Consider the following 25,115-nt stretch of genomic DNA (forward strand, 5'->3'; position numbering starts at 1 on the left):
GACGCTCTTGTGACATCGATCAACACAATATCACTGGCTGATTCTTGTACGATTCGAGAAATTGAGTATATGCTATTGAATCATGAAGCTAGGATAGAGGAAAAGAACAAGGTGCGAGACAGTAACGATGATTTAGATGAAACTGGTTCACGAAGTTCATTGAGTTTCAATGATATGTTCTTAAGACCATCACCACTACTACCACCACCACCACCACCACCGCAGCCGCCAGCACCTTACTTTTCGTCGCAGCAACTTCCAAATTTACAACAAATAATTCAATCGAATGCTGCTGGTTCGAGTAGTTATCGATATTCGAATCCTGTATGGAGTTCATCATCACAACCATCTATTTTTAGTTTCGAGGTTCCGATGAATATGAGGTCTCCTACAATGGCAATGCATCAGTCTTCTCCACCACCACCACCGCCGCCGCCGCCGCCGCCGCCACAGCTATATAGTCGTCCTATTGATCCTGTTCCTCCCTTGACTTACTCATCTGCTTTGGCTCAAGGCACTGCCGAACTTATCAACTCTGTTCAATGAGTCAGTCTTACACTTTTTCTTTGTTCCATTAATTAGTTCATAAGTAGTGCCACTCTAGTTTACTGTAATTGAATTTGTTTTAGTTCAGATTAGATTACTGTATAATTCTCTGGCTGACTACGTATTTTGTACTTGTATCCAACAGGAAACTACATGGAATAATAACATTCCATCTGTTTCTCATTCCCAGTTGATATTTTTTTTGTTAATGTTTTTCTTATAATATTTTTTGTTGATTTAAAGAAAAGTAAATTAATTAGGAGTATGTCAATAAAAAATAATTAATGCAATTGAATTTTTTTTTTAAATTATAAAAATAACAAAAATTTATTTAATAGAATCTTATATTTAAGATTTCATGAATTGTTAAAAACAAATAGAGAAAAAATATTAAGTTGTTAATATCGGGAAACTTTAACCCCAAAAGTAAAACAACTTGGTTGTGCATGAATTGCATTAGAGATTGTGGTCTCTTAGTTAGTTAAAAATACATTGCTATACATTTTTTTTTTTACAAAAATTGTTATGTATAGTCTTAAATATTGTAGGTATGTAGAATGATAAAATATCACCTGGTTCTTCTAATGTTTATGTAAAATATACTTTTAGATTAGTCGATCCAAACAAAATTTAAAATCTTTTAAGAAGATTTAGAGACGAGAAAAAAAAAACTTTCTAACATACTAAGTGGGTACCACCAATGAAGTTGTGTAATTTGATTGCTAATATTCGATTGTTTCATATGCGAGCATAATACTCAAAGATTAATCTCTTGAAGTAATAATTTGAGAGTTATATATGTGGTCCTTGTTTATCAATAACAATAACCAGTACGGGTTATTAGAGCAAACTAATTATGTAATTAGTCAAACAGAAGAAGAGGAATCTGTCTTTGCTTTCGATTCGAATAGCTAATATTGTTTGCTGTCCAATTTGTTTTATCGTATTCATTGTACAATATTTCAGGACTGTAAAAAATCAAGGTCTGATCTTGAAACCAGCTGCAACTGACTCTTGGCTGAGTACATACACTACCTAAGTCAAGAAATTTACCAAGAATTCTTCTAAGGTAAATGTGTTATGTACAACAAAGCATTGACACTAAATTAAGGGTTTGATTCATTAGAAGACCACACATATAAAGATGAATCACATCACACAAAACATAAAGATTAAAAAATGAACAAGCTTCACAGAAACAGAAATTTTAAACTCAAGAAAAATGCATAACTAGATAAATCAAACATCTGCATGTATTTAATGTATACAACACAATAACTACTGATTAATTAAAAAAAATGTTTCTTCTGAATTCTTAAATTCCCCCAAATTGACCAGCTAAGCAAGGGAGAACAGTGAGACTCCAGCAGAAGAAAAACCTGTCATCCACATAAGGAACCGGGTAACCTACTGATGTAAGTATATTTAACTACGAAAATAGCCCGAACTCTGCATTATGTAAATGTTAGTAGCTAAGTTACTGAGCTCAACAATTAAGTACCTCCGCAAAAAATACAGTTCATTGCAGACTTGAGAATGTTCTGACGATGCAAGATGCCACGGACCATCACTTCTTTCCTGGCTTCTTTCCTTTCCTTTTATCTCTCTTACTTCTCGGCTTTGGCTGTGACCTGTGTTTTGCAACCTTTTTAAATGGCTTCCTATTACTTATAGGTACAGCTTTCTTTTTATCAGTTACAACAGAATGGGGTGTCACTGCTGCCTCCTTCCTTTCAATAGGGCAACTTTCTTCTTCATCAGGGTTGATCACTCTTGTTACAACAGTGACTTTCAAATCATCATTTTCATATGTCTTTGTTCCTTTCAATTACAAAAAGATAAATTCAATTATCAAATGAGTCATACACTGAATGCAGTAAGGAAATCATCCATTATCTACAAAAATTCAACCAAATAACCGTCTACACAATAGGGACAACCAAAAGTTATTTCATACACATAAAATTGATTTTGATATGTTTGGGTGATATCGATTTAAACTGACTTTGCCTCTAGAATTGATTATAACTTGAAGCTATGAGTAGCTTTTGACTCCAAACGTCAACTCAAATTAATTTGTTCAACTAACTTTTCATTTTTATTGTCTTAACCTTAAATTCTCAAGGGAAGGGAGTTTTGGTAATCCACAATTTGGCCAAGAGGAAAGTTAAGTCTACTCAAGGATTCTTCCAGCCATAATTCACACTCGGGTTCTCCGGGTTCCCCCAAACAATTCATTCTTAATTGGATTTCATTTCATTAACCACTTCGTTAAAACTCAGCTAGGATTGGTCAACTCATTTTTACATGAATGTATCATAACATAAATCATTTTATATCCAACTCACTTTCAACTAAAATCAATTCATTGAAAATTAATTTTTGTCACTGCAAAAATACCTACACTAAGCTACCCAAGCCCTAGTAAAACATAAGTAAAAATAAACAAAACATGAAGCAACAAATGGAAAGAGCAATGAGAAAAAAAAAATTGACCCTTGTGCTTCATCAAATAAAGGGGAAGATTTCAATTCAACAAAAAAAGTTTACCAGCAATAGATTGAACATGTTCCTGAACTTCGTCTTGGTTGTCATCAATTTCACCAGGTTCTGTATCAGTGGTTGGTGGTACAACCCCACTAACAAGTTCTCTTTCCAATTTCCTCTACAAAATCAATCGAACAAAACAGATAAGAAAACCAAATATACAATTGCTCTGACCTAATAAAAGCTAAAAAAAAGGGTTACTTTTTGGCGTTCCTCGTTGCGTTTCCTCCTTCGAGCCTCTTCTTGTTGCTTATGGGCTTCTTTTCTTCTCTTCTTCTTGCGCTTGTGAAAGCCAGTAACGTAGTTTTGGAGATCTTTCTCGTCGAAAGAGATGCCCAAAGCTTTGTTCTTTAACGACCTTTTCTTAACGTGGCCACTTTGGCGTTGCAAAGCTTCCTCTTCCATCTTCTACCAAAGTAGCGGTTTACAGCAATATTCAGGGTTCGGCCGCAATCAACCACAACCTACGATCGATTCTTTTTTCATCTATTTTTTTTTTTTTTATTTGTCTCTACTTATGTTTTTATTTACTTAGATTTATTTCTTTTTTCTTTTTGTCCTTTTTATATAAACTAAGTCTTTTTCTTCTTGCATTTTTATTTTTTGAGGAAATTTTATTTTTCTTATAAAAAGGAAAATTTTCGTTTTTCGTAATTATATAGAGTATTTCTTTATAATTGTTACCTTCCGCTTTTTTATCTTATTTGTACCATTAGTAATTTTATATTTTTATTTTATTTTAAATAAAATAATAAATTTCAGTATAATTAATTCACATAATAAATTTAGATACAAACTAGAACAAGATATTTAACTTAATAATATCAGTATTTATCAATTAAAAATAATTAATTTTGTATATGTTGTTGCAATACATGAGAAATACCTTCAATTATTTTTTTTTTTAATAAGCTAGATGAATTATAACTTACTATTAGCAAATATTTTTAATCAAAATATAAAATTAGTGAATATTTAAAAGCATTTTTTTTATCAAGAATATTTAAGCGTTTGAATAATAGATTCAAATATCATTTAATTTAATCAAATATCTTAAAATTAAATCTAAGTTTATATGAAATTCCAATACATAATACAAATATGAATAGAGATAGATGAATGTGGGAAATTTTTTAAATTCAAGGTTCAACCAACTTCAATCATTGTTAATGCATAATTACAATGATCTGAAATAATCATTTGTCATCATAACAAAAAATTGTAGGATTTTGTCTAAATCAAATTATAATTTATTGTTCTCGTCAAGACACGTAAATTGTAACAATAGAAAGTAAAGGAAATTATGGGGCATCTCTTCGTTTATTGGAAGAGAGAGTTATATTTTTTAAGAAATATGTTTTCAACCATGTCACCGTGTATCCAGGATGAATCGAAAAATCAAATTTAAAAAATAAAAATAAACATAATCCAAGAGTATTTTTTTGTACGTATCCGATATAAATAGATCACTCATTTTTTCTATAATTCATAGTTAGTAGTCCTTAATAAAATCCTTCTAATTTAATTGAATATTATTATTTGGATTAAAATGACATTTACTTTATGACTTGGAGAAAAACTAATGATAGGGATAACCAATTTTTTTTGAAAGTATGATAGCGATTATTTATTTTATTTTATTTTAAAAAATATTAAATTATTTCTGCGGTTCCTTAACTTAATTTCAGTTAACGTTTTAGTCTTTTACTTTTTTTTTTTCTTTTTGATTTGGTTATTTATTTTAATTTTAAGTGACAATTTAATATTTTATGTTTTAAAATATCAATAATATTATCATTTTTTTTATAAAAATTCAAAAAAATAATTAAAATTTTAAACAAAACCCATAAAATTAAAAATCATTTTTAATATAATATAAATTTCATCAAATGCATAACTCAAATATTCAAATAAACTCATATTTTCATCGCCAACAACATCAAATAAAGAATGAAAATATGAGTTTATTTAAAAATTTAAGTTATAAGTTTGATTAAATTTATATTTTATTGAAGATAATAATGAATTTTATGGATTTTGTTTGAAAATTTTAATAATTTTTTTGAATTTTTGTAAAAAAAAGGACAACATTGTTGACATTTTAAAATATAAAATATCAAATTATCACTTAAAATTAAAATAAATGATGAACTCGAAAAAAAAAATTATAAAGAACTAAAACATTAACTAAAATTAAGTTAAGAGATCACATGTGCAATTTAACTTTAAAAAAATATAGAGAATAGAGATATCATTCGTTATAGATAATACATGGCACATGAGAAAATGTGAAGATTATTATTATTAACTTTTGTCATGTTTAGTGAAATTTTAATTTTTGTCAAAAAAAAGTTTATTATTATTAATATATATTATAAACTAAAAATAAAAAGAAAAAAAGGAGTGAGAGGACAGAAAAAAGATGACCAAGTCATAAACCAAATGAAGAAAAACATTTAGAAAGAATAGTGCCATTTGTTAATACGCGAGTAACCTTCATAATACAAATATGAATAGAGATAGATGAATGTGGGAAATTTTTTAAATTCAAGGTTCAACCAACTTCAATCATTGTTAATGCATAATTACAATGATCTGAAATAATCATTTGTCATCATAACAAAAAATTGTAGGATTTTGTCTAAATCAAATTATAATTTATTGTTCTCGTCAAGACACGTAAATTGTAACAATAGAAAGTAAAGGAAATTATGGGGCATCTCTTCGTTTATTGGAAGAGAGAGTTATATTTTTTAAGAAATATGTTTTCAACCATGTCACCGTGTATCCAGGATGAATCGAAAAATCAAATTTAAAAAATAAAAATAAACATAATCCAAGAGTATTTTTTTGTACGTATCCGATATAAATAGATCACTCATTTTTTCTATAATTCATAGTTAGTAGTCCTTAATAAAATCCTTCTAATTTAATTGAATATTATTATTTGGATTAAAATGACATTTACTTTATGACTTGGAGAAAAACTAATGATAGGGATAACCAATTTTTTTTGAAAGTATGATAGCGATTATTTATTTTATTTTATTTTAAAAAATATTAAATTATTTCTGCGGTTCCTTAACTTAATTTCAGTTAACGTTTTAGTCTTTTACTTTTTTTTTTTCTTTTTGATTTGGTTATTTATTTTAATTTTAAGTGACAATTTAATATTTTATGTTTTAAAATATCAATAATATTATCATTTTTTTTATAAAAATTCAAAAAAATAATTAAAATTTTAAACAAAACCCATAAAATTAAAAATCATTTTTAATATAATATAAATTTCATCAAATGCATAACTCAAATATTCAAATAAACTCATATTTTCATCGCCAACAACATCAAATAAAGAATGAAAATATGAGTTTATTTAAAAATTTAAGTTATAAGTTTGATTAAATTTATATTTTATTGAAGATAATAATGAATTTTATGGATTTTGTTTGAAAATTTTAATAATTTTTTTGAATTTTTGTAAAAAAAAGGACAACATTGTTGACATTTTAAAATATAAAATATCAAATTATCACTTAAAATTAAAATAAATGATGAACTCGAAAAAAAAAATTATAAAGAACTAAAACATTAACTAAAATTAAGTTAAGAGATCACATGTGCAATTTAACTTTAAAAAAATATAGAGAATAGAGATATCATTCGTTATAGATAATACATGGCACATGAGAAAATGTGAAGATTATTATTATTAACTTTTGTCATGTTTAGTGAAATTTTAATTTTTGTCAAAAAAAAGTTTATTATTATTAATATATATTATAAACTAAAAATAAAAAGAAAAAAAGGAGTGAGAGGACAGAAAAAAGATGACCAAGTCATAAACCAAATGAAGAAAAACATTTAGAAAGAATAGTGCCATTTGTTAATACGCGAGTAACCTTTGGCGTATCTAACATTTGAATTGATAATTAGCATCAAGTTAATTTGGCAGGTCCTTGTTTCATAGCTAACCATTCACCTCAAAAACCTTTCGTTGGTGAGAGTTACTTGTTTTTCGTCACCTTCTACCTCAACATTTTTGTCACACGAAAGGAACATGTACCATTATGTTTTTTTAATTTTTGTTGTTGTTGATATTAAGAATGTACCACTATGTTAGATAACCAACATATCATTGGTCGTATGAGCTTTGGTTGCTAGATTTACCAACTACAAAAGAAACCAAATTTTAATAAAGGAAAAATAAAAGAAGGGTGTTTAGCCATATATTTGCAATAATGAACGATTTGTTCTCAAATTCCTTCAAAAAGTACACTGATTTAAAGGAACAAGCTTACATTGATGATGTTGAATCAGGGAATAAAGAAAGTGTGAATCTGGACAAATTCTTCGAAGACGTGGAGAATGTAAAAGAAGATATGAAAACGGTGGAGAAACTTTATAAAAATTTACAAGAAGCAAATGAAGAAAGTAAAACGGTTCACAATGCTAAAACCATGAAAGAACTTCGATCTCGAATGGACAAAGATGTAGAACAAGTACTGAAACGTGTGAAATTCATTAAAGGAAAACTAGAAGCTTTGGATCGTTCCAATGTAGCTAATAGAAACATTGCAGGGTGTGGTCCAGGTTCATCAGCAGATAGAACTAGAACTTCAGTGGTTAGTGGTTTAGGTAAGAAATTGAAAGATATGATGGATGATTTTCAAGGGTTGAGAGCAAGAATGCAATTTGAGTATAAAGAAACAATTGAACGTAGATATTTTACAATAACAGGGGAGAAAGCAGATGAAGAAACTATAGAGAATTTGATATCAAGTGGTGAAAGTGAAAGTTTTTTGCAAAAAGCAATTCAAGAACAAGGGAGGGGTCAAATTATGGATACAATATCTGAAATTCAAGAAAGACATGATGCTGTTAAGGAAATAGAGAAGAATTTGATTGAGTTGCATCAAGTGTTTTTAGATATGGCAGCTTTGGTTGACTCTCAAGGACAACAACTTAATAACATAGAGAGTCATGTTGCACATGCTAGTTCTTTTGTCAGAAGAGGGACAGATCAACTTGAAGATGCTAAAGTGTATCAAAAGAGTTCTAGGAAGTGGACATGTTATGCAATACTTCTTTGTATTGTTCTTGTAGTTGTCATTCTCTTTCCTCTCTTGATATCATTTTTACCTCAATTCTTTAGATGAAGGAATGAGACAGAATAACAATCGAATATGACTCATATGCTTTTAATTAATTTTGTGATGTGATAGTTGATACACCAAAATATTTCATATTATAATTTAAATAGAGACCACGAGTTTTTAAAACCTTAAATGATGTCAGTTTTGATGGTTTGTGCCATTCTATTGTATTTGCAACTTTGATCTTATCAGATTTACATGCATTTTTGTAAAATTTCAAAGATCAAGATCTTGCAATTCAAAAGTTTTTTTTTTTTTGGATCATTGCATCCTTGGTATCCAAACATTTCATATTCAAGCATGTGTCCTTCATGAACCAAAGGATCTTTTTGCATAAACTTGAAGGTTGGTTATATAGTAAGTGACACATTTTAAAACGGCTACCCATTTTAATTAGCTTTCGTCCTTGTCTTCTATTAATATTATTATTCTTTTTTTTTCTCTCTTCGATTTTTTTTTCTTCATCGATCTCTTTTGGTTGGTGAAGAAGATCCATTTCAAATCAACTTAAAGGAATAAAACAATTGCTTTTTTTATATAAAAGAAAGATAGACAATAAAATTTGTATGATGATAAAATCAAATCAAAAATTTATTTATAGTATATATTAAGTATTAAAATAGTAAAGTAAAATTTGGGTACTAGATAGTTCAGTTGGTGTTAATTAGTGATTGAATGAGTTGGAGTTATTAAAGAAAGATCTTCAAAATCTGGTAAAAGAAAAAACACCATCTGTAACAATAAATCTATATTATAAACATTTCAGACTTATTTTATCAAGAATAAGTCTAAAAAAAATATCTTTTAATTGGTCATCGTATCACATACCTCCTCACGATATCTCATTCAATGCTCTTGTAAAAATTAAAATAATAAATACAAAAATTGTTAATTAATTCATTTTTTGATATCTCTCTATCTTAAATAAGATTTTACTACCTTTTATTTTATGTGTTCTAATAGAATTGAAATTTGTTTGGAACTAATCTGAAAATAAAATATATAATGTTGATATCATTTGGTCTATATAATAGTATGTTAGAGTTAGTTTTAAAGCCCAATAATTTTTACTTGATTTATATTTATATCATGACAGTTACTATTATTTATATAGTAATATGAGATATTTTAATTTATTATGTGGATTTATTTAAAGTATAATAAAATTCTTAAAATGATTACTATGTTTGATGAAATATTAAATGTTATTTAATCGTGAGACTCTATTAAACATAATGTTATTATTCTTAAATAGAACGATAATAATGCAAGACTCTTATTTGATGGTATAAATATTAGGCGTAATATTTGTCCTAGATTGATTCACTACGAGAACATTACATAATAGTTATACAAATGTTATTAATGATTCTCATGTGATCATAGTGAGTAGTTATTCGACTTAAAGTCACTACAATCCCTACTTAGAGAGTTGTATATTTTGAGACTATCAAACATTATCTGTAACATAACAATCATAACGGTGGATATTGACTTTACAATAAACTATATAGAGATATGTGAGTGGCGTAGATGTGATGCATCTCTCGTGCATAATATGAGTTGTATCTTGGGTCTTTCGATAGAGTGATATGTGAAATGTGTGTGGACACGCCAAAATAGATCAATATAAGATATTAGGGACAATAATAATCATATGTATATTCGGGAATCGAATTATTAGACCTAACACGCTTTTTATGTCTTGTGTTTAATTCAAATATTTAGATGAAGGTACAATTAATACACACCAAATAGTGAGCACGTTAAAATTAAAATCGTATAACTGATTTTCTCATTAATTCGGTAGCAATAATACATTGCTTAATATCACTTATTGTTTATAATTTTAATATTTTATATTATTGTCAATTAAGTGGTAGCCTATAGGGTCACACGATAAAACAGTTAAATCAAATAAAAATTTAATTACAAAATTATTCAATCAAATAAAATGAATTGGACTTGTAGCATATAAGGTTTACTCTTGAAGTAACGTAGAATATATATATATATATATATATATATATATATATATCTTGTTGCTTCTTAAACTAACCCTAAAATCATTTTTATCGTAACTGGTGCATTATGAGACAAGCGTTCACGTAGATTGAGTAGAGATAATATCATATCGTGATGTTGATGATTTATTCTCATCGAGTTTCAAGAGGTGCGTGTGTAATCCATGACAGTGGGTGATTTTCGCTATTGAGAATAATTTTAAAATATATTTCTTAATTTACCAACAGTGGTATCAGAGATATGGTCGTTTATGTCTTATTTTTGTAGGTGTTCATTTACCTATTTGATGACATGACTAAATATTTTCTTAAATATGATTCATGTAAAATAAATGTTGTTGATTAGGAGCACTCTTGATATATATAATATTTGATGAACAATTGTTGCCTCAATATATTTGTGAAATATATGCTATCAATATTATTCAAATATGATAGAAATCGAGTATTTGAACTTGCTCTTGTTTAATATTGATATAATCAGAATTTAGAACGCATTAGCTGCAACAGTTTTAGTTTTAAATTTATTAAAAATACGGTGCTCAAAATTAGTTATTAATAATAAAGAGTCATTATTAGTAAATATTTTGAGATTTATTAAATAATTAATTTTAATTAATTATTAATAGTGTATAGTTATAGCTTTAGTATGCTTAATGGTTATTTTATTTTATTTAAATATAACCTGCATGTCGCGGTTTATTTTAAAATATCGCCTGTGTGTTGTAAAAATTTATTTATTTTAAATATTTGTATCTTTTCGGGGCAACCGGACACAACACCATACAATGACACAAGTGAAGAGGTTTGAGAAGTCAACTGAAAGACTGAAAACTTGTAATTTATATTTAGTTAATTTGCCTTTTGTGTTAGGTGGTCATAACTATATTATCTAGTCCTATATATTTTGTATGCGATGCATGATATGTTGGATGTGTGTTAGCATGTTTTATATATATGTAATTATTATGCTTTAAAATGTGTGAGTATATATACATGCATGCTAAGAGATGTTTATATGAAATATAAAAGCCGGTGAGATCGCTTAACAAAAATCTCTCAAATTAAATATTAAGTTTAATGTCTTCCAATGTGTAGCATTCGTCAAAGCCAGTATCGTATAGTGTGGGTTATGCTAAAATTGGGTACACTATTCTATATCGTTGAGGCGCGATAGGATAAGATCCAACTACCAAACATTTGGTTTAACTTAATTAAGTTGAATTCAAAAGGATTGAAATGGACTAAGAGCCAAAGGAATTGGAATTTAATTTATAAGATGGATTAGAATAAGTGTTGTTCACCCAACTATTGCAAGAGTTACCTGTGATGTAATTGGAAAGGAGTTTCTTACTTAAATAGTTGTATTTTGGATGAATCAACTCTCTCCAAATAAGGTGAAATATGTATCTTGGTCTCACTATAAAATCTTCCAATGGGATTTTCTAACTCAACGGGGAAAGTAATTTATTTGAGTAAAATAGTGGAGACATATTTAATAAAAACCAATTAAATATGTTTATTACACGATACTTATATATTTGTTTTTCTGTTTTTAGACCAACCTTGTCTCCGAACACAACCAACACAATATCATTGTGAAACATCTTTGAGTAGGAAAATTTATCGAGAACTAACTTTCTCGATTGGCACCGAAGCATTAGGATTGTCCTGAAACAAGAGAGGAAGTTGTATGTGCTAAAGGCCTATGCCTAAGCAACCCACTGCAATTGCTCATTGGGTTGAATGAGATGCTTATAAGAACCATCAAGATGATGCTTGGATGCTTCATGACTAATGCTTGCCACCATGAACTCAGACCTGCAAAAGCGATATGAAAGTATGGAAGCGTACAATATGATCGAACACCTTAAAATGCTCTTTCGAGCGTAGGCTAGGCAAGAAAGGTTTGAAGCGTCGATAACTATTTTTCAGTGTAGGCAGACATAATAAAGTTCAGTTGGGACTCATGTACTCTATATGATTGGGTACATTGAGAACTTAGAGAGGTTGGGATTTCCGCTAGGCCTATAACTTGCAACATATGTGATCCTGCAATCGTTGTCGGATAGTTTTAGCCAATTCGTCATGCATTATTGTGTGAATGATGTGGCTAAAGCATTGTCAAAGCTTGTTGAAATGTTGAATAGAACATTAACAAAGGAAATGGTTAAGCCATAATGATGTGAGATCCATAATCTTTAATTTCATTCATCTTCGATAAAATATTTGTTGGTGTTCGCTCATAACGATTATAGGTGATCACTAACATAATTGATCCAACCACGAATGACAAATTATTTGTAAGGTTGAGAGAGTCTTGGTGGTAGTCTCCATAAACCCCTTATTCAAAATATAATATCAACAAAATGATGCGAACATTGTACTGCGACGAGAAAATGAAAAATATTATATCACAATGACGAACAAATTAAAATCATATTCAAACGATACTTTTGACTATTATTATTTGTTAATTTATTACTTTTGACTATTATATTTTTATATTATAGTAGTTGAGACATGGATCGAAATTCAAAATCAACAATAAAGAGATAAAAAAAACTTAAATGTAAGTTTCTTCATCTTCTCTTTTTGAGGACAAGTTATTCCTATTTATATGTTGTGGAACAAGAGGCCACTTATATTTATAGAGAAAATAAAATATATATAAAATGGCCTGTGTACTATACTTTTTGCTCAAATAGAATATGACGTGGATAGTTAAATTTGTTATTATTTCTATTTAATGAGTATTGTAATAATAATTTATTCAGATTGTTATAGTGACTATTTTCAATCTCATGTAAATGAATATTAATAATTTACTCTTTTATCATTGATATTTTTTAGCTTGATCTTATTTTAAACTATATTTATTTAAATAAATGGGAGAGGTTTATTATTATTATTATTATTATTATTATTATTATTATTATTATTATATTGGCTATATCTTTTATTAATCTCCATGCAAGTGTTTTTATGTATTTTTATGTAGCACAACTAACTTTTTTGTGTATTGGAAAGTGTTGCATTTTATTACTTCTTCTTTTTTGTGATGAATAAGAAAAATATTAAAATCATCCTTATTTTACTTTTACCTTTTACACATGCATTTTGGTGAAAACAAGCCATTCACGTTAAAAATATGCAATTTGAAATTTTTAATGATCCTGTCATTTCAATTTTCCTAATTGAAAACCAAAATAATAATATTTCAAACTTTTGTTTATAGTCAACATGCAAACTTATACATAAGGGTGATTGATTTTGAATGTATTAATTTCGTTAAATTGATTTTAGTTAAAAATAAATGCGAAATTATTTATGTTTGGATATCTCTTGGAAAAAATAATTTGAATAATAAATTTTAGTTTAAAAATCATGTTTAGACTTTTAAGCTACAAATCACAACTTCAAGTTATAATCAATTATATTCAATAGCATCTAAGCAAATTAGAATCAATTTTACACTTTCAAAGTTAACTTTGCCTCCTCTAAAAGTGAAATTAATAATACACTAAGTAGAATGATGTGACACATGTCAATTTTTATATCCCATTATCAATTTCAAAATAAACATCCAAATATAGAATGATGTAGCAAAATAGATAGTTCTTATTAGATAGGATGATGTATATGTAAAATTGTTATATTAGATACTATTTAATTCCAATGCATAAGATACTGGATGTGTATTATCCCTATTTGTAGCTATCCATTTACATAATTGGTGTGCCATGATTTATAACAATTATGTAAATTAGATTCAAATATCAAATTTTATTTATTTATATCATATATTAAATTAAATAAGATAATTTATTTTAAGTCGTTGTAAATTGTTATTTCTTTTCTTTTTTTAAAGAAAAAAATAATATTCATTCCTTCAAATTAAAAGAGTACATTAATAGAGAACAAAACATATACAAATTTATTAAAATAAAAAATGATGAATATGCAAACAATCTCACACTATTCATATTAATAACATATAACTATAAAAAAACATATAAATTAGATAAAATTAAATTGACTATAATATTCATTTCTCTTAATTGGTAACGTTGATGACGGTAAAGTCATTTATTGAATATGTATGTGTTGAATCAAAGTAAACCTGTAATTTTAAATAAATAAACACTGCAACGATACAGAAAAATTAAAAACCAAATGTCGTATTTAATTGGTAAAATAACAGAAAAATTTTATTTATATAAAAATAACTTGTTTAGATAAAATGGTAGAAGAAATGATGTATAAGAATAATTTTAAATCAAAAAATATCTTAAATCATCCATCTTATAAAAAAGATGAAGACAAAAACATGTGAAAACTAGATTTAGACCTAAAATAGTCCTACTTAGTCAAATATTATTAAAGTATTTAGAAATCCATTCCCTTTTGTGCGAAGCACGAGTTCCTATTTATTTGGATAACATACTTAATCACTTTACAATATTTCAAATTAACTAAGATGTGTTTTTTTTTATAAATAAATAAAAAAGCGCATGTCACACTTTTTCTTTTAAGGACATGTAAAACTTTGTTATAAAATATCAAAAATTAAATTTTGAATTATTATAAGTTTTGGTATTTTATAAAAGTTTTATTAAATAAAAACAATATCATTTGAATTTAACTTGTGTCACCTTATTTGTAATGGTCACAATCATATATTTAAATTTGAAGTTGTGTTGTAATATATTTGATTTTAAATTTTTAATTATTTATTCTTTTAATTAAATTACAAAATTATATTAAATAATTGTTCATGTATCATATGTTAAGTATTTACACTCACTAATATATAACATATTATAAAATATGAAGTGTTATATCAGGTGATAGAAATATAATGATTTAAAATTATTCGTGTGTCACAATTTACTATATACGATATAATTAGATTTATCTTTTTTTAATTTGTTATTATTTAATTAAATTTTGAAATTATTTTTAATTTTTAATTTTTTTAAATTACATTTCGAAAGCTTTGTATTTATCTAATTTTTTTAAATTATTTTTTAAAGAATTATTAAAAAAAAGTAGTATTTTAGAAGTTTCACATTCAACCAAATTTTTGAAATTTTAAAATAAATTTTTGAAAAAAATTACATTTAAGAAGTTTCACATTCATTTAAAGTTTTTAATTATTTTTTTAACTTTTCAAAAAATTGTAATTCGGAAGTTTTATATTGATCCAAAGTTTCGATACTTTTTTAAAATTTTAAAATATTGCATTTTGAAAATTTCATATTAATCTAAAGTTTTTAAATTCTTTAAAATTTTTAGACAAAATGCAATTTAGAAGTTTCATATTCATCTATATCTTTGCAAATTTTTATAACTTCTGGAAAAATTGTATTTCAGACCCATTTAATTTTTTTAATAAATTGTATTTTTAAAATGCAATTGGAATTTTTTTTAAACTTTTGAAAAAATAATTTAAAATTTATTTTTACCCCTATCACTATCATCTCTTTTTGTTCAACATTTTTGGACCCATTTTTTACTCCACACAAATATGAAATTTCTGGTATGAAATTTTATTTTCTAAAAACCTGATTTAAAAATTAACATGCTGAAAATTTTAAATAAAAAATAATTGAAAACAAATTTTACATATCAAAAATTTTGTAAAAAAATTTACATATAAAAAATTTTAAAAATAAATTTTTTTATATTTAAAAAAACATAAATACGGAGTACCAAAAATAGGCTAATTTTGTTTAAAATTTTATATTATTTACAAGAATATTTTAAAAATTCGTAAAAAAAAATAGTAAAACATAGTTGTATGAAATTCAATTCTACTGTGTCTGCAGGGTTACGGACCAACATCGTTATCAATATATATTTATTAAAAAAATGTTTATCTATATAAGTATATTTTTTAAGATTAAAGAAATTTTTAATTTTTAATTTATATAAAATTTAATTTTTAATCTAAGTAAAAATATTATTTTTTGGTCTCTACAAGATTTTTTTAACTAAAAATTCTACAAGATTGTTGTAACAATTTTTAATCTTTATTATAACGAAATATATTTAATTATCCTTCAATTTTTAAATTTTTTAATCCTTTCAAAAAATCAAATTTTGAAATAGGGAATTAAAATTTAAATTTTGGTAAAATTCAGGAATAAATGTGCATTTAAACATTTTTTTAAAAGTAAATAAACCCCTTATTAATTTTAAAAAATATAGGAAGAAAACAATAAAAGTCAATCATTGAAAATACATAAGACGGGAAAATTATTTATAAAAATCAATTAAAGCTACTATAAAAAATTTGATAATAAGAGTCAAAATGCATGCCAAGTTGCAAACTAATGATAACATCTTTAACTTATACCAATAAAAATTTATTATTTAGAAGAGACGATTCTTAAACGTGTTTTAGATTTTAAATAGATTAATTAATTTCTACCATTGAGATACACTAAATTACAGAAGAAGCTATTTGACCCGCAAATTTAATAAATAATTATATAATACTTTTTGTCAATATAGAAAATAACAAACACAAATTCACCTACAAAATGTGGAAATCATGAATTCACACTCAAATCACCGCGAAAAATATTTCATTCTAACAAAATTGATATTGTTAATTTAGTTAACCCTTAAAAATATTATGAATACTATTTAAAATACAAACCTTTGGGGACCACTGCACGTTTGATGATCGATGAATGCTTGTGTTGTGAGATTTCTCATGACTAGATACGTTATGCAATGAATGCATATCTATTTATTGCAGCTATATATCATCTCACATCTGTTGTGTCATAGTATGAAACAGCATGCCACATTGTAAGCATACCTGTTTTCTATATTGAATATTAGTCTCTTGTTTCTTCAGAATTCGGTATAGCTTGACTTGTTTTCTGGTTCTTAGGATGGTCCTTTACGTCACTGTTCTGGCACATGAAGTTTAGTCACATACGCCACACAGTATTCTCTTTATTTAGATACAACCCCCACACATTAGCAGGACCCTAAAATGAAAATTGCATCTTACTAGCACTGCAGAAACTGCTTTGGTCATCAGCTTCTAAATGAAAAGACAATAATTATGTCAGAGTTTTTTTCTTGTAGTGTTAGTTTAATTTAGATCTTCTGTTAAAGTGGATGAAAAGTATCACAACATTTATGTTATAACTGATTAAAAAACAGTGCCAATTTTATCTATCAATTAATCAATGTAAGCATACCAACTCATATTGACTTGCATTTAGCAAACTAATTCCGGGTGATTGACATTTTCCTTTTCATATAGTTTTAGCTTATGTTTAGTAATGTGGCGTGGGAATACAAACGCACGTTTATCTTAATGCTACTAGTTCTAGCTGCTTCGTTGGAAGTGAGATTTTCCGTGAAACTCAGTTTCCAAACACACTATTAGTAGAATCAGGCACAGACAATCCCACATTTTTCACAAATCATTGATCAACAAAATTTGAAATCAAGCATACAAATTGACAACAACAACATCCAAGCCTTAACCAATTTAAGTTTCATAAATTTACCAAGGATTCAGGTTTCACGCTTAAGTTATAGGATAATAACTATCATGCTAAACATACACAATTGACAGCAGAGGTCCTTCAGATTTTGGATACTTTGTGACCCATAACACCAAAATGCTTTGTATTAACTGGTCTGGCATTTATCATGGTGTAAAAAATTAACTTGGTGCTACTATAATGTCAGAGTATGATGCTGAGGGATTATCAGTACCGTGCACATCTTTGGATTCTATTTCCTCAGAAAAATCAGGGCAATCACTGCATAACTATAATTTGGAGGCAATAATGCACACACAGGTCCTCTGATATTGATATCATAGAAAGGGTAGTGTTGAAATACATCGATTGATAATATAAAAGATAAAAAGACAAACAACTGAGTACTCAATTTTCAGTATGATTTCATTCTTGCTATATACTAGGAGTAGAAACTCAAACCAAACAACTGCAGAAAAGAAAACAAAAGCTCATCCACAATATATAATAAACCTTTGGTGATCAGCACAAAGCCATAATTTGTAAATATCCAGGATTCGGCCTTTAAAATATATATATCTGCTGTCACCAAATAGAAAATTCCTTTCCAATCAACAATATTTAGCAACCAAAGGGGAAAAAAATATAGAAAAAGGAATTTTTGGTTCAATTTACAAGCTTCCCCCTACTGAATCAAGTTCCAGCATTGGGTAGAGCTGCCATAAAGGAATTGTAGGAAGACTCGAGATCAAAGTGAAGCTGTCGGGCCTGTTGTTCTGTCAACTCATCAGCTGCACCCATCTTTGATAACCTTGCAATCCAATCCTTCATTTTTGTTTTCCCCTCAAAATCAGGCGGCAAAATCGTCAACTTATTAAGTGAAGCATAAAGATCTGAGAGCAAAGGATGCACCTGATCCACAGCTACCATATTAAGTTTCAAGGAATCCATTGATGTAATAAAATTCTGAACACACTCAGCCACAACTGCAGCCGAGGTGGATGCACCTGCTGCGGCAGCAGCCCGATGCTCTACAGTAGCAGGTACACCGGATACCACAAGACGGTTAATTGCAGCCGGACACTCCATCCTATAAGTATCTGCAAATCTCTCAATGCTAGGTACAGTATCCTTAAGGGTGGAAGCTAAGGTTTTGAAATGAGCTATAAGCTTCTGGCACTCTATCTCATATTCCTGCGGTGAGATTATATCTCTAACATATGCTTTCTCAAGTCTCTCAGTTGCCTTAATAATGGCATAAAGCTCAGCAAAGTTGTCATACATTTCTCTTTCGCGCTTGTCATTCCAGAGCTTAACCTCCATAATACTAACTATATTCTATTCAGATTATTATCCAGAAGTATACGTAATGGTGGAGATTGGAGAAGAGAACGGGACACGCGCAAAGAGAAGGGTTCTTCTTCACTGAAAAAAAAACATAACATAACATGACACAACAAAACACAGTTAGCAAAGTTAACTACTAGTCTATTGCTAAGACGACAAAACCATAAGGGTGGATCTAATCTAAGAACTAACATCATTATTTCATTACATGAAAAAACCAAAACACAAACAAAATAGTAAACTAATGAAGTTACAGTTTCAAAATCATACCACTAAAAAATAAAGAGACCATAATAAGAATAATTATGAAAATCTTAACTTTCTCTTAAATAAACAATACGAAATTCAAGATAGTCAACTAAACATAGGGTATGTACTCTAGATTTCTGCAATTTTCCATTCAAATTGAAAACGAACGCAAAAAAGAAACATTGATTTTTTTTAGGTTACTGAAATTTCCTTCAAATTTATTAGCAACAAAACAACTTGAAAAGGGGCATAAAACAAACAAATCACCAGGACAATAAAATAGGCATGAAAAAAAAATCATTTCAAAAACTTCATCCCCAAAATCAGAAGAAACAGAAATTCAACAAATTCGTAAGCAATAATAAGCAATAATAATCAAGATAAAACAAGGAATAAAATTGATGATTAATAAAAAAATTGGCGGAAGAGGAAAAGAGAAAGAGATAGAGAAGCTTACGAGAACCAAAATGCGTTATCGAACGGTGAGAGTGGGGAGTGAGGTAGGTTCGTTCCTTATGGGTTGTATAAAGATTAATCTGGTGCGGTACGGTCCACGGGAGAGGTTGCGTGTGGGCTCCCACATATTATTGTTGATGCGTGTGCTTACGGCATCTACATGTAGCAGTTGGAAACCAAATACAGTAAGCAAAAATAACCAACGCTCAAATCTCAATGTTCTTTGTTTTTCAATAATCGCCAATTTTATGTTTTCATTACCAATTATTACTACGACTTTCTCTTTGAAAAAATAACAGGTGTCTCTCAAACCTAACCTGACCTAACTATTTTCAACCAATTAAATTCTTCAAATTTTTGTAGTAACGTTTGTTGAATAAAAAAAAAAGCATCTCTACATTTTGAATTTGGGTTACTTGCGATAAGAAATACATAACATTTGTAGTCGTTATTCGTATTCAATCTAGATTTTGAGTTTACTACTTAAAAAAAAAATTATTTAAAATTTGAGCAGTCCAATTTCAAAAATACAATCGCAAATGTGTGAACTGTATGCAAACTAGATATATGTATTTTGGACATCTTATCCCTACATTAACATGAATCTCTGTTCCACTTGTTGGGTTTTATATTATATTATATTATATTATTTTATTCTTCTTTATTAATCTTTCTAGTGTATTTCTTAACGTTATCATAATAAATAGTTAAACTCAATATTCTCTCCTAAAAAAACTAAATTAAATATTTGGCTGTGTTTGAATAAAAATATTAATTAAAAGAATACTATTTTTTATACAAATGTTTATGATATAATTAATTTTTTTTATAAAATTAAATCATAAATATGATTAGATTGTGTTCATATAAATTATAAACTATTAACATGAGTTGTCTTGGAGAATTTATTAAGCTAAATTCAAAACAACTTACGCATATATTATATGTTTTTATTTGTTTCTACTAGACAAATATAAAAGTGTTTATCTTATAAGATAAAATCAGATAAGTTATATGTAAACTCTATGAAACGTCCAAGTGCTTATATATGAAACGGCATATCTCTTTTCGCGGATAATGATTCAATTGTTACAGGAATGTTGGGCCATAATGCCCTCTTTCAGTTCCATTTCTATAAGTCATGTAAAAATGGATAATTGAATGGTCCATTCTTTAGCTAAGTTTTTTCTTCTTCAAATACAGGGGTGTGGATAGAAGAAATTCCCTCCTTTTTGTATCGTGTGTATTTTACTGACTTACACTTTGTTGAGCCTTGGTATGTTTTTTAATATATGAGATATTATTTTTTTAAATAGATATAAATTAATTTATAAAATAACAAAAATGACTGTGTAGGAAGTGTAAACTAATATGTAGCATATGATATTTTTGCCATTTCATTAGAAAATTATCATTCCCTTCAATTTTTCTTTCATTTTGGGAGGGATCACTTTTTGTTGGACCCAACCAAAATCTTTATTTCCTTCCCTTTTTATTTGAAAACCAAACAATAAAAATTTATCATCTCCTTCTTTTTCTTTTCAAACTCTTTCTTTCATTAGAAATTGATCATTCCCTCCAACTTTTCCTTCTATCTAGGAAGGAACCACTTTAAACACCTTCCATTTGGGAAGGAACAACTTTAAAGAATTTATAGCAAAACATTCATAATTACATTATAAAAGAATAATGTATCTTAATTTTTCATACTCTAAAAAAATGAACTGGAAAAAATTTGATCAAACTACACGAATCAATTATATTGTTGTTTTTAAAATTCGAAAAAGCCTTTTGAAAACAATTTATGCCATTGAAAATATTATTGGGTTGAGTCGCGGACTAGGTCCCTCTCTTTAAGACGTTTCGAGGCACTGCCCAAATTGTGCAAGGCAGACTATCAACCACGAAGTCCTCACGATAAAACAGCTTAGATACTTTGTATCGGAGTTCTACTGCACTATAGAAAACTGTTCTAGAATTACACCATCAATATGGCAGTCTTACGATTGACACTCGTAATATGGCACTAAGACCACTCGAAAGAAAGAGAAGAAACAGTAAGAAGGGAGATAAGTGGGAAAAGCCTCATATACAGAGAGCTTTTGGTGTGATTATCCAACCGAGGGGAACCCTCTATTTATAGAGAAAATCCGCAACTGGATATGAGAAAATTCGGGATCCATCATAACGTGCGCTCCAAGAAGTGACCTCAGAAACGTGCGCTCCAAAACCCAAGCCAAGTCGGGCCGGACAGACGGCGGCGCGCGCGCGTGGTGGTCAATATTGCTTGCGTTCTCCCTCCTTCACAAAATTGGGGTGCTCATTGGTGCCCTCCCCAAGTTCCTTAGCTCCACCTTATATACCCTACTAGTGTGTGGTATCCCTCCAATGAGAGACTTCTCAATTTTTTCAATTCACAACAACACTAACTCTCATAAATGTCATCATTATTTCCAATAAATTTTCATTAAAGTATCATCATTTCCAACACATGACATCTTCTAAATTTTCAAATTAATTATTATATAAAGGATAAAGTTTTTACTGTTAAAAATCTCAAAACAACTATCTTCTAATATGCATCATCCCCTATCTTTGCATCAATTTAAAATACTCATCAGTTATACATCACCATTCTTTGATGCTTCATAAAATGAAAATCCAATCTTCCATCAAATGTACAGAACCCATTTTTGAATTTTCGAAAGACCTTACCTTTCAAATTCATGCATGGATTTCAATTACAAAGGAGCAAATAATGAAAAGGGAGACTAACACAAGAAAGTCACCGCCTTTGCAACCACATCAACTTATTTTGGAAAAACTTGAGTTTTGTTTACAACGTTAACCAAAGAATAAAAATATTCAATTTTGTCACAAAAAAAAATGATTAGATAATGGCGCCTAAAAAATTTACACGATTGCATATCCATTACATTCTAAAGAGAAAGCACATAAAAGTCCCGCGTGCCATTAAACAATATGAGTTTAATTATTACCTAACTAGTCCTTAATAATATAAATGAATCAATGTTTTCTAGATATTTTCTGCCCGCTGCTAGTCAGAATCTCTTTATGGTAACTATCTTGAGCTCTTTAAGTCTTGAGATTTGCTTTGACCTGATAAGCTTCGGAATCTAAATAAATTCTTGTTTTTTTTGGGTGAAATTTGTTGATATTTTCTAATTCTGCCAAAATATCCTTCCAAATTCCGCAAAAAAATGGATCAACACAACGGTTCATCATCATCTTCAGGTGAATAGAGCTTCTGCAACCTTATCTCCTCATTGAACTTCCTAATAAACGCTTCCACGCGCTGGTTCAACTCGTCAAGACTCACCGACCGTCTCAGACCACACTCTACCGTACTATCTATCTTCTCCTTCTCCATTCCCTCACTGAACGTCTCTGATCTCTGATGAAGCGGTGTAATTTGTGGAGTTTCTGTTATGGTCTTCCACACGTCGTCTAGCGACGGCGCCGGTGGAGTCTCCGTCCACTTCAGCATAGGAAAATAATATTCTTCTTCTTCTTCTTCGTCTTCTTCTAGTACGGGGAGATGGACGTAAGGAGGAGATTCGTAGCGGTACAACATTGTGGAGGCGGCGGTGAAAATGATGACAGCGTTGAAGAGGAGGAAGACGTAGGGTGGCTGAAGGCACGTGAGACAGAATGTCCACGTGATCGACACGTGATTGACTACGAAGTCAAGAATGAGTGTAAGTGAAATATGAAGTCTTAATCTTACGGTAGTGAAGAGAACGAGGGTGGAGATGAGTAAAACCTTGATAGCGGGGAGGAGGGTCGACGACATTTGATTTTATTTAAAACTGTGAGAATTTTTTATTACGATGGAATTTTCTATCACGGTGGAAATGAAAAAAGTACTTATATATTTATGGAGTAAGTCATCGTGTGTGATTAATCTGTAAGGCGTTGGATAAGAATAAATCTTCCAAAAAATGCAATAATCTTTTTTGATTTGGGTGTAAGGGTGACAGTGAGACCTAGCTTTTGGACATTCCTTATTTAGTATTTACTGACTGGTTATCTCACTCTTCCTAACATTAATTCTGTTATTGAGAAATTGAGTTTAATTTTATTCCATAATTAATTAACTCGATGTTCTATTATTTATAATATATTAAGAATTGTTTTATAACCAAAATATTTTATATAATTGATTTATTAAGATTATATTATTTTCATTATTATATTCTTATTTATGGGATGGGAATTATTTTTCTGAAATTTGTAAAGATTTAGTGATAATTAATTTCAGAATTGTACACTGTTGCAAATCATATTTTATTAAAATAAGTCGAAATTATTCTATATGAAGTAATAGCACTAATGAAAATTATTCTTTTATCAAAAGTGGTCTGATTACGAAATTTTTTTATCTGCAATTTATTGACTTTTGTACCAAATATTATATAGGCTAAATTCCTTAACTTAATTTCAGATAACGTTTTAGTCTTTTATCTTTTTTTTTTCTTCTCGATTTAGTCTTTTATTCTTAACAATATCAAATAAAGTATGAAAATATGAGTTTATTTGAAGATTTGCGTTACGAATTTGATGAAATTTGTATTATACTGAAGAATATAATTAATTTTATGAGTTTTGATTGAAATTCTTTTTGAATTTTTGTATAAAAAATGATAACATTATTGAAATTTTAAAACATAAAATATCAAATTGTCACTTAAAATTAAAATAAAGGACTAAGTCGAAAAAAAAAAGATAAATGACTAAAATGTTACCTGAAATTAAGTTAAGGGACCACAGATGTAATTTAGCCTATTATATATTTATATTGTGTATTATTATTAAATTATTTGTTATCTCATTGTTAATTATTAATATCCTATTTTGTTAACTATTATTAAAAATTGTGAGAATTATTTGAGACAATTTAAAATTATTTCAAAACGGTAGATTAAAAATGAATGGTCCAAATCATTTTGTTGTCACTATTTATTTATCTATAGATAATCCATTTACATAAAAAAATCTCCTGAATCCTACATTAATGAAATCTTAGTGACTCTATACAATGATGAATGCTACATTCTTAGCGGTTGGTGTTAATTATTTTTTAACCCCTTAGAAGTTATTATACAATTGCATGCTTTTTATGGACTTAATTTGTTCTCCTTTTCTTTTTTAGATGAAATTAATTTATCCTCATCATCTGTTATAATAAAACATGCAACTATGTGTATGAAAGTGAAATATTTTCGCGCGTATTTTGAAATTTTGAACTCCACATT

General features: G+C 28.3%; 4 protein-coding genes across 4 annotated transcripts; 1 reads left to right on the forward strand and 3 right to left on the reverse strand.

The window, feature by feature from the left end:
• Positions 1-1,735: 1,735 nt before the first annotated feature.
• LOC101508477 (uncharacterized) lies at positions 1,736-3,598 on the reverse strand. The gene is given in 5 exon segments (XM_027335451.2): positions 1,736-1,925; positions 2,048-2,205; positions 2,207-2,367; positions 3,097-3,211; positions 3,295-3,598. Coding segments are annotated over 5 exon segments (702 nt in total). The 5' UTR covers positions 3,499-3,598; the 3' UTR covers positions 1,736-1,861.
• A 3,540-nt stretch (positions 3,599-7,138) lies between these two features.
• On the forward strand, positions 7,139-8,317 carry LOC101492902 (syntaxin-124-like). The gene has a single exon (XM_004504959.4). The coding sequence runs from the start codon at positions 7,335-7,337 to the stop codon at positions 8,250-8,252; it is 918 nt and encodes a 305-aa protein (XP_004505016.1). The 5' UTR covers positions 7,139-7,334; the 3' UTR covers positions 8,253-8,317.
• Positions 8,318-18,188: 9,871 nt separating this feature from the next.
• On the reverse strand, positions 18,189-19,980 carry LOC101509752 (vacuolar protein sorting-associated protein 28 homolog 1). The gene is made up of 2 exons (XM_004504928.4): positions 19,841-19,980; positions 18,189-19,212 (listed from the first exon to the last, which is right to left on the reverse strand). Exon 2 carries the CDS (start codon positions 19,108-19,110, stop codon positions 18,481-18,483), a length of 630 nt encoding a protein of 209 aa, XP_004504985.1. The 5' UTR covers positions 19,111-19,212; positions 19,841-19,980; the 3' UTR covers positions 18,189-18,480.
• A 2,743-nt stretch (positions 19,981-22,723) lies between these two features.
• On the reverse strand, positions 22,724-23,677 carry LOC101493232 (uncharacterized). The gene has a single exon (XM_004504960.3). It carries the CDS (start codon positions 23,651-23,653, stop codon positions 23,066-23,068), a length of 588 nt encoding a protein of 195 aa, XP_004505017.1. The 5' UTR covers positions 23,654-23,677; the 3' UTR covers positions 22,724-23,065.
• Between the last annotated feature and the right edge of the window lie 1,438 nt (positions 23,678-25,115).

The sequence above is a fragment of the Cicer arietinum genome, chromosome 6 (assembly GCF_000331145.2).
Source record: "Cicer arietinum cultivar CDC Frontier isolate Library 1 chromosome 6, Cicar.CDCFrontier_v2.0, whole genome shotgun sequence".
NCBI lineage: Eukaryota > Viridiplantae > Streptophyta > Magnoliopsida > Fabales > Fabaceae > Cicer > Cicer arietinum.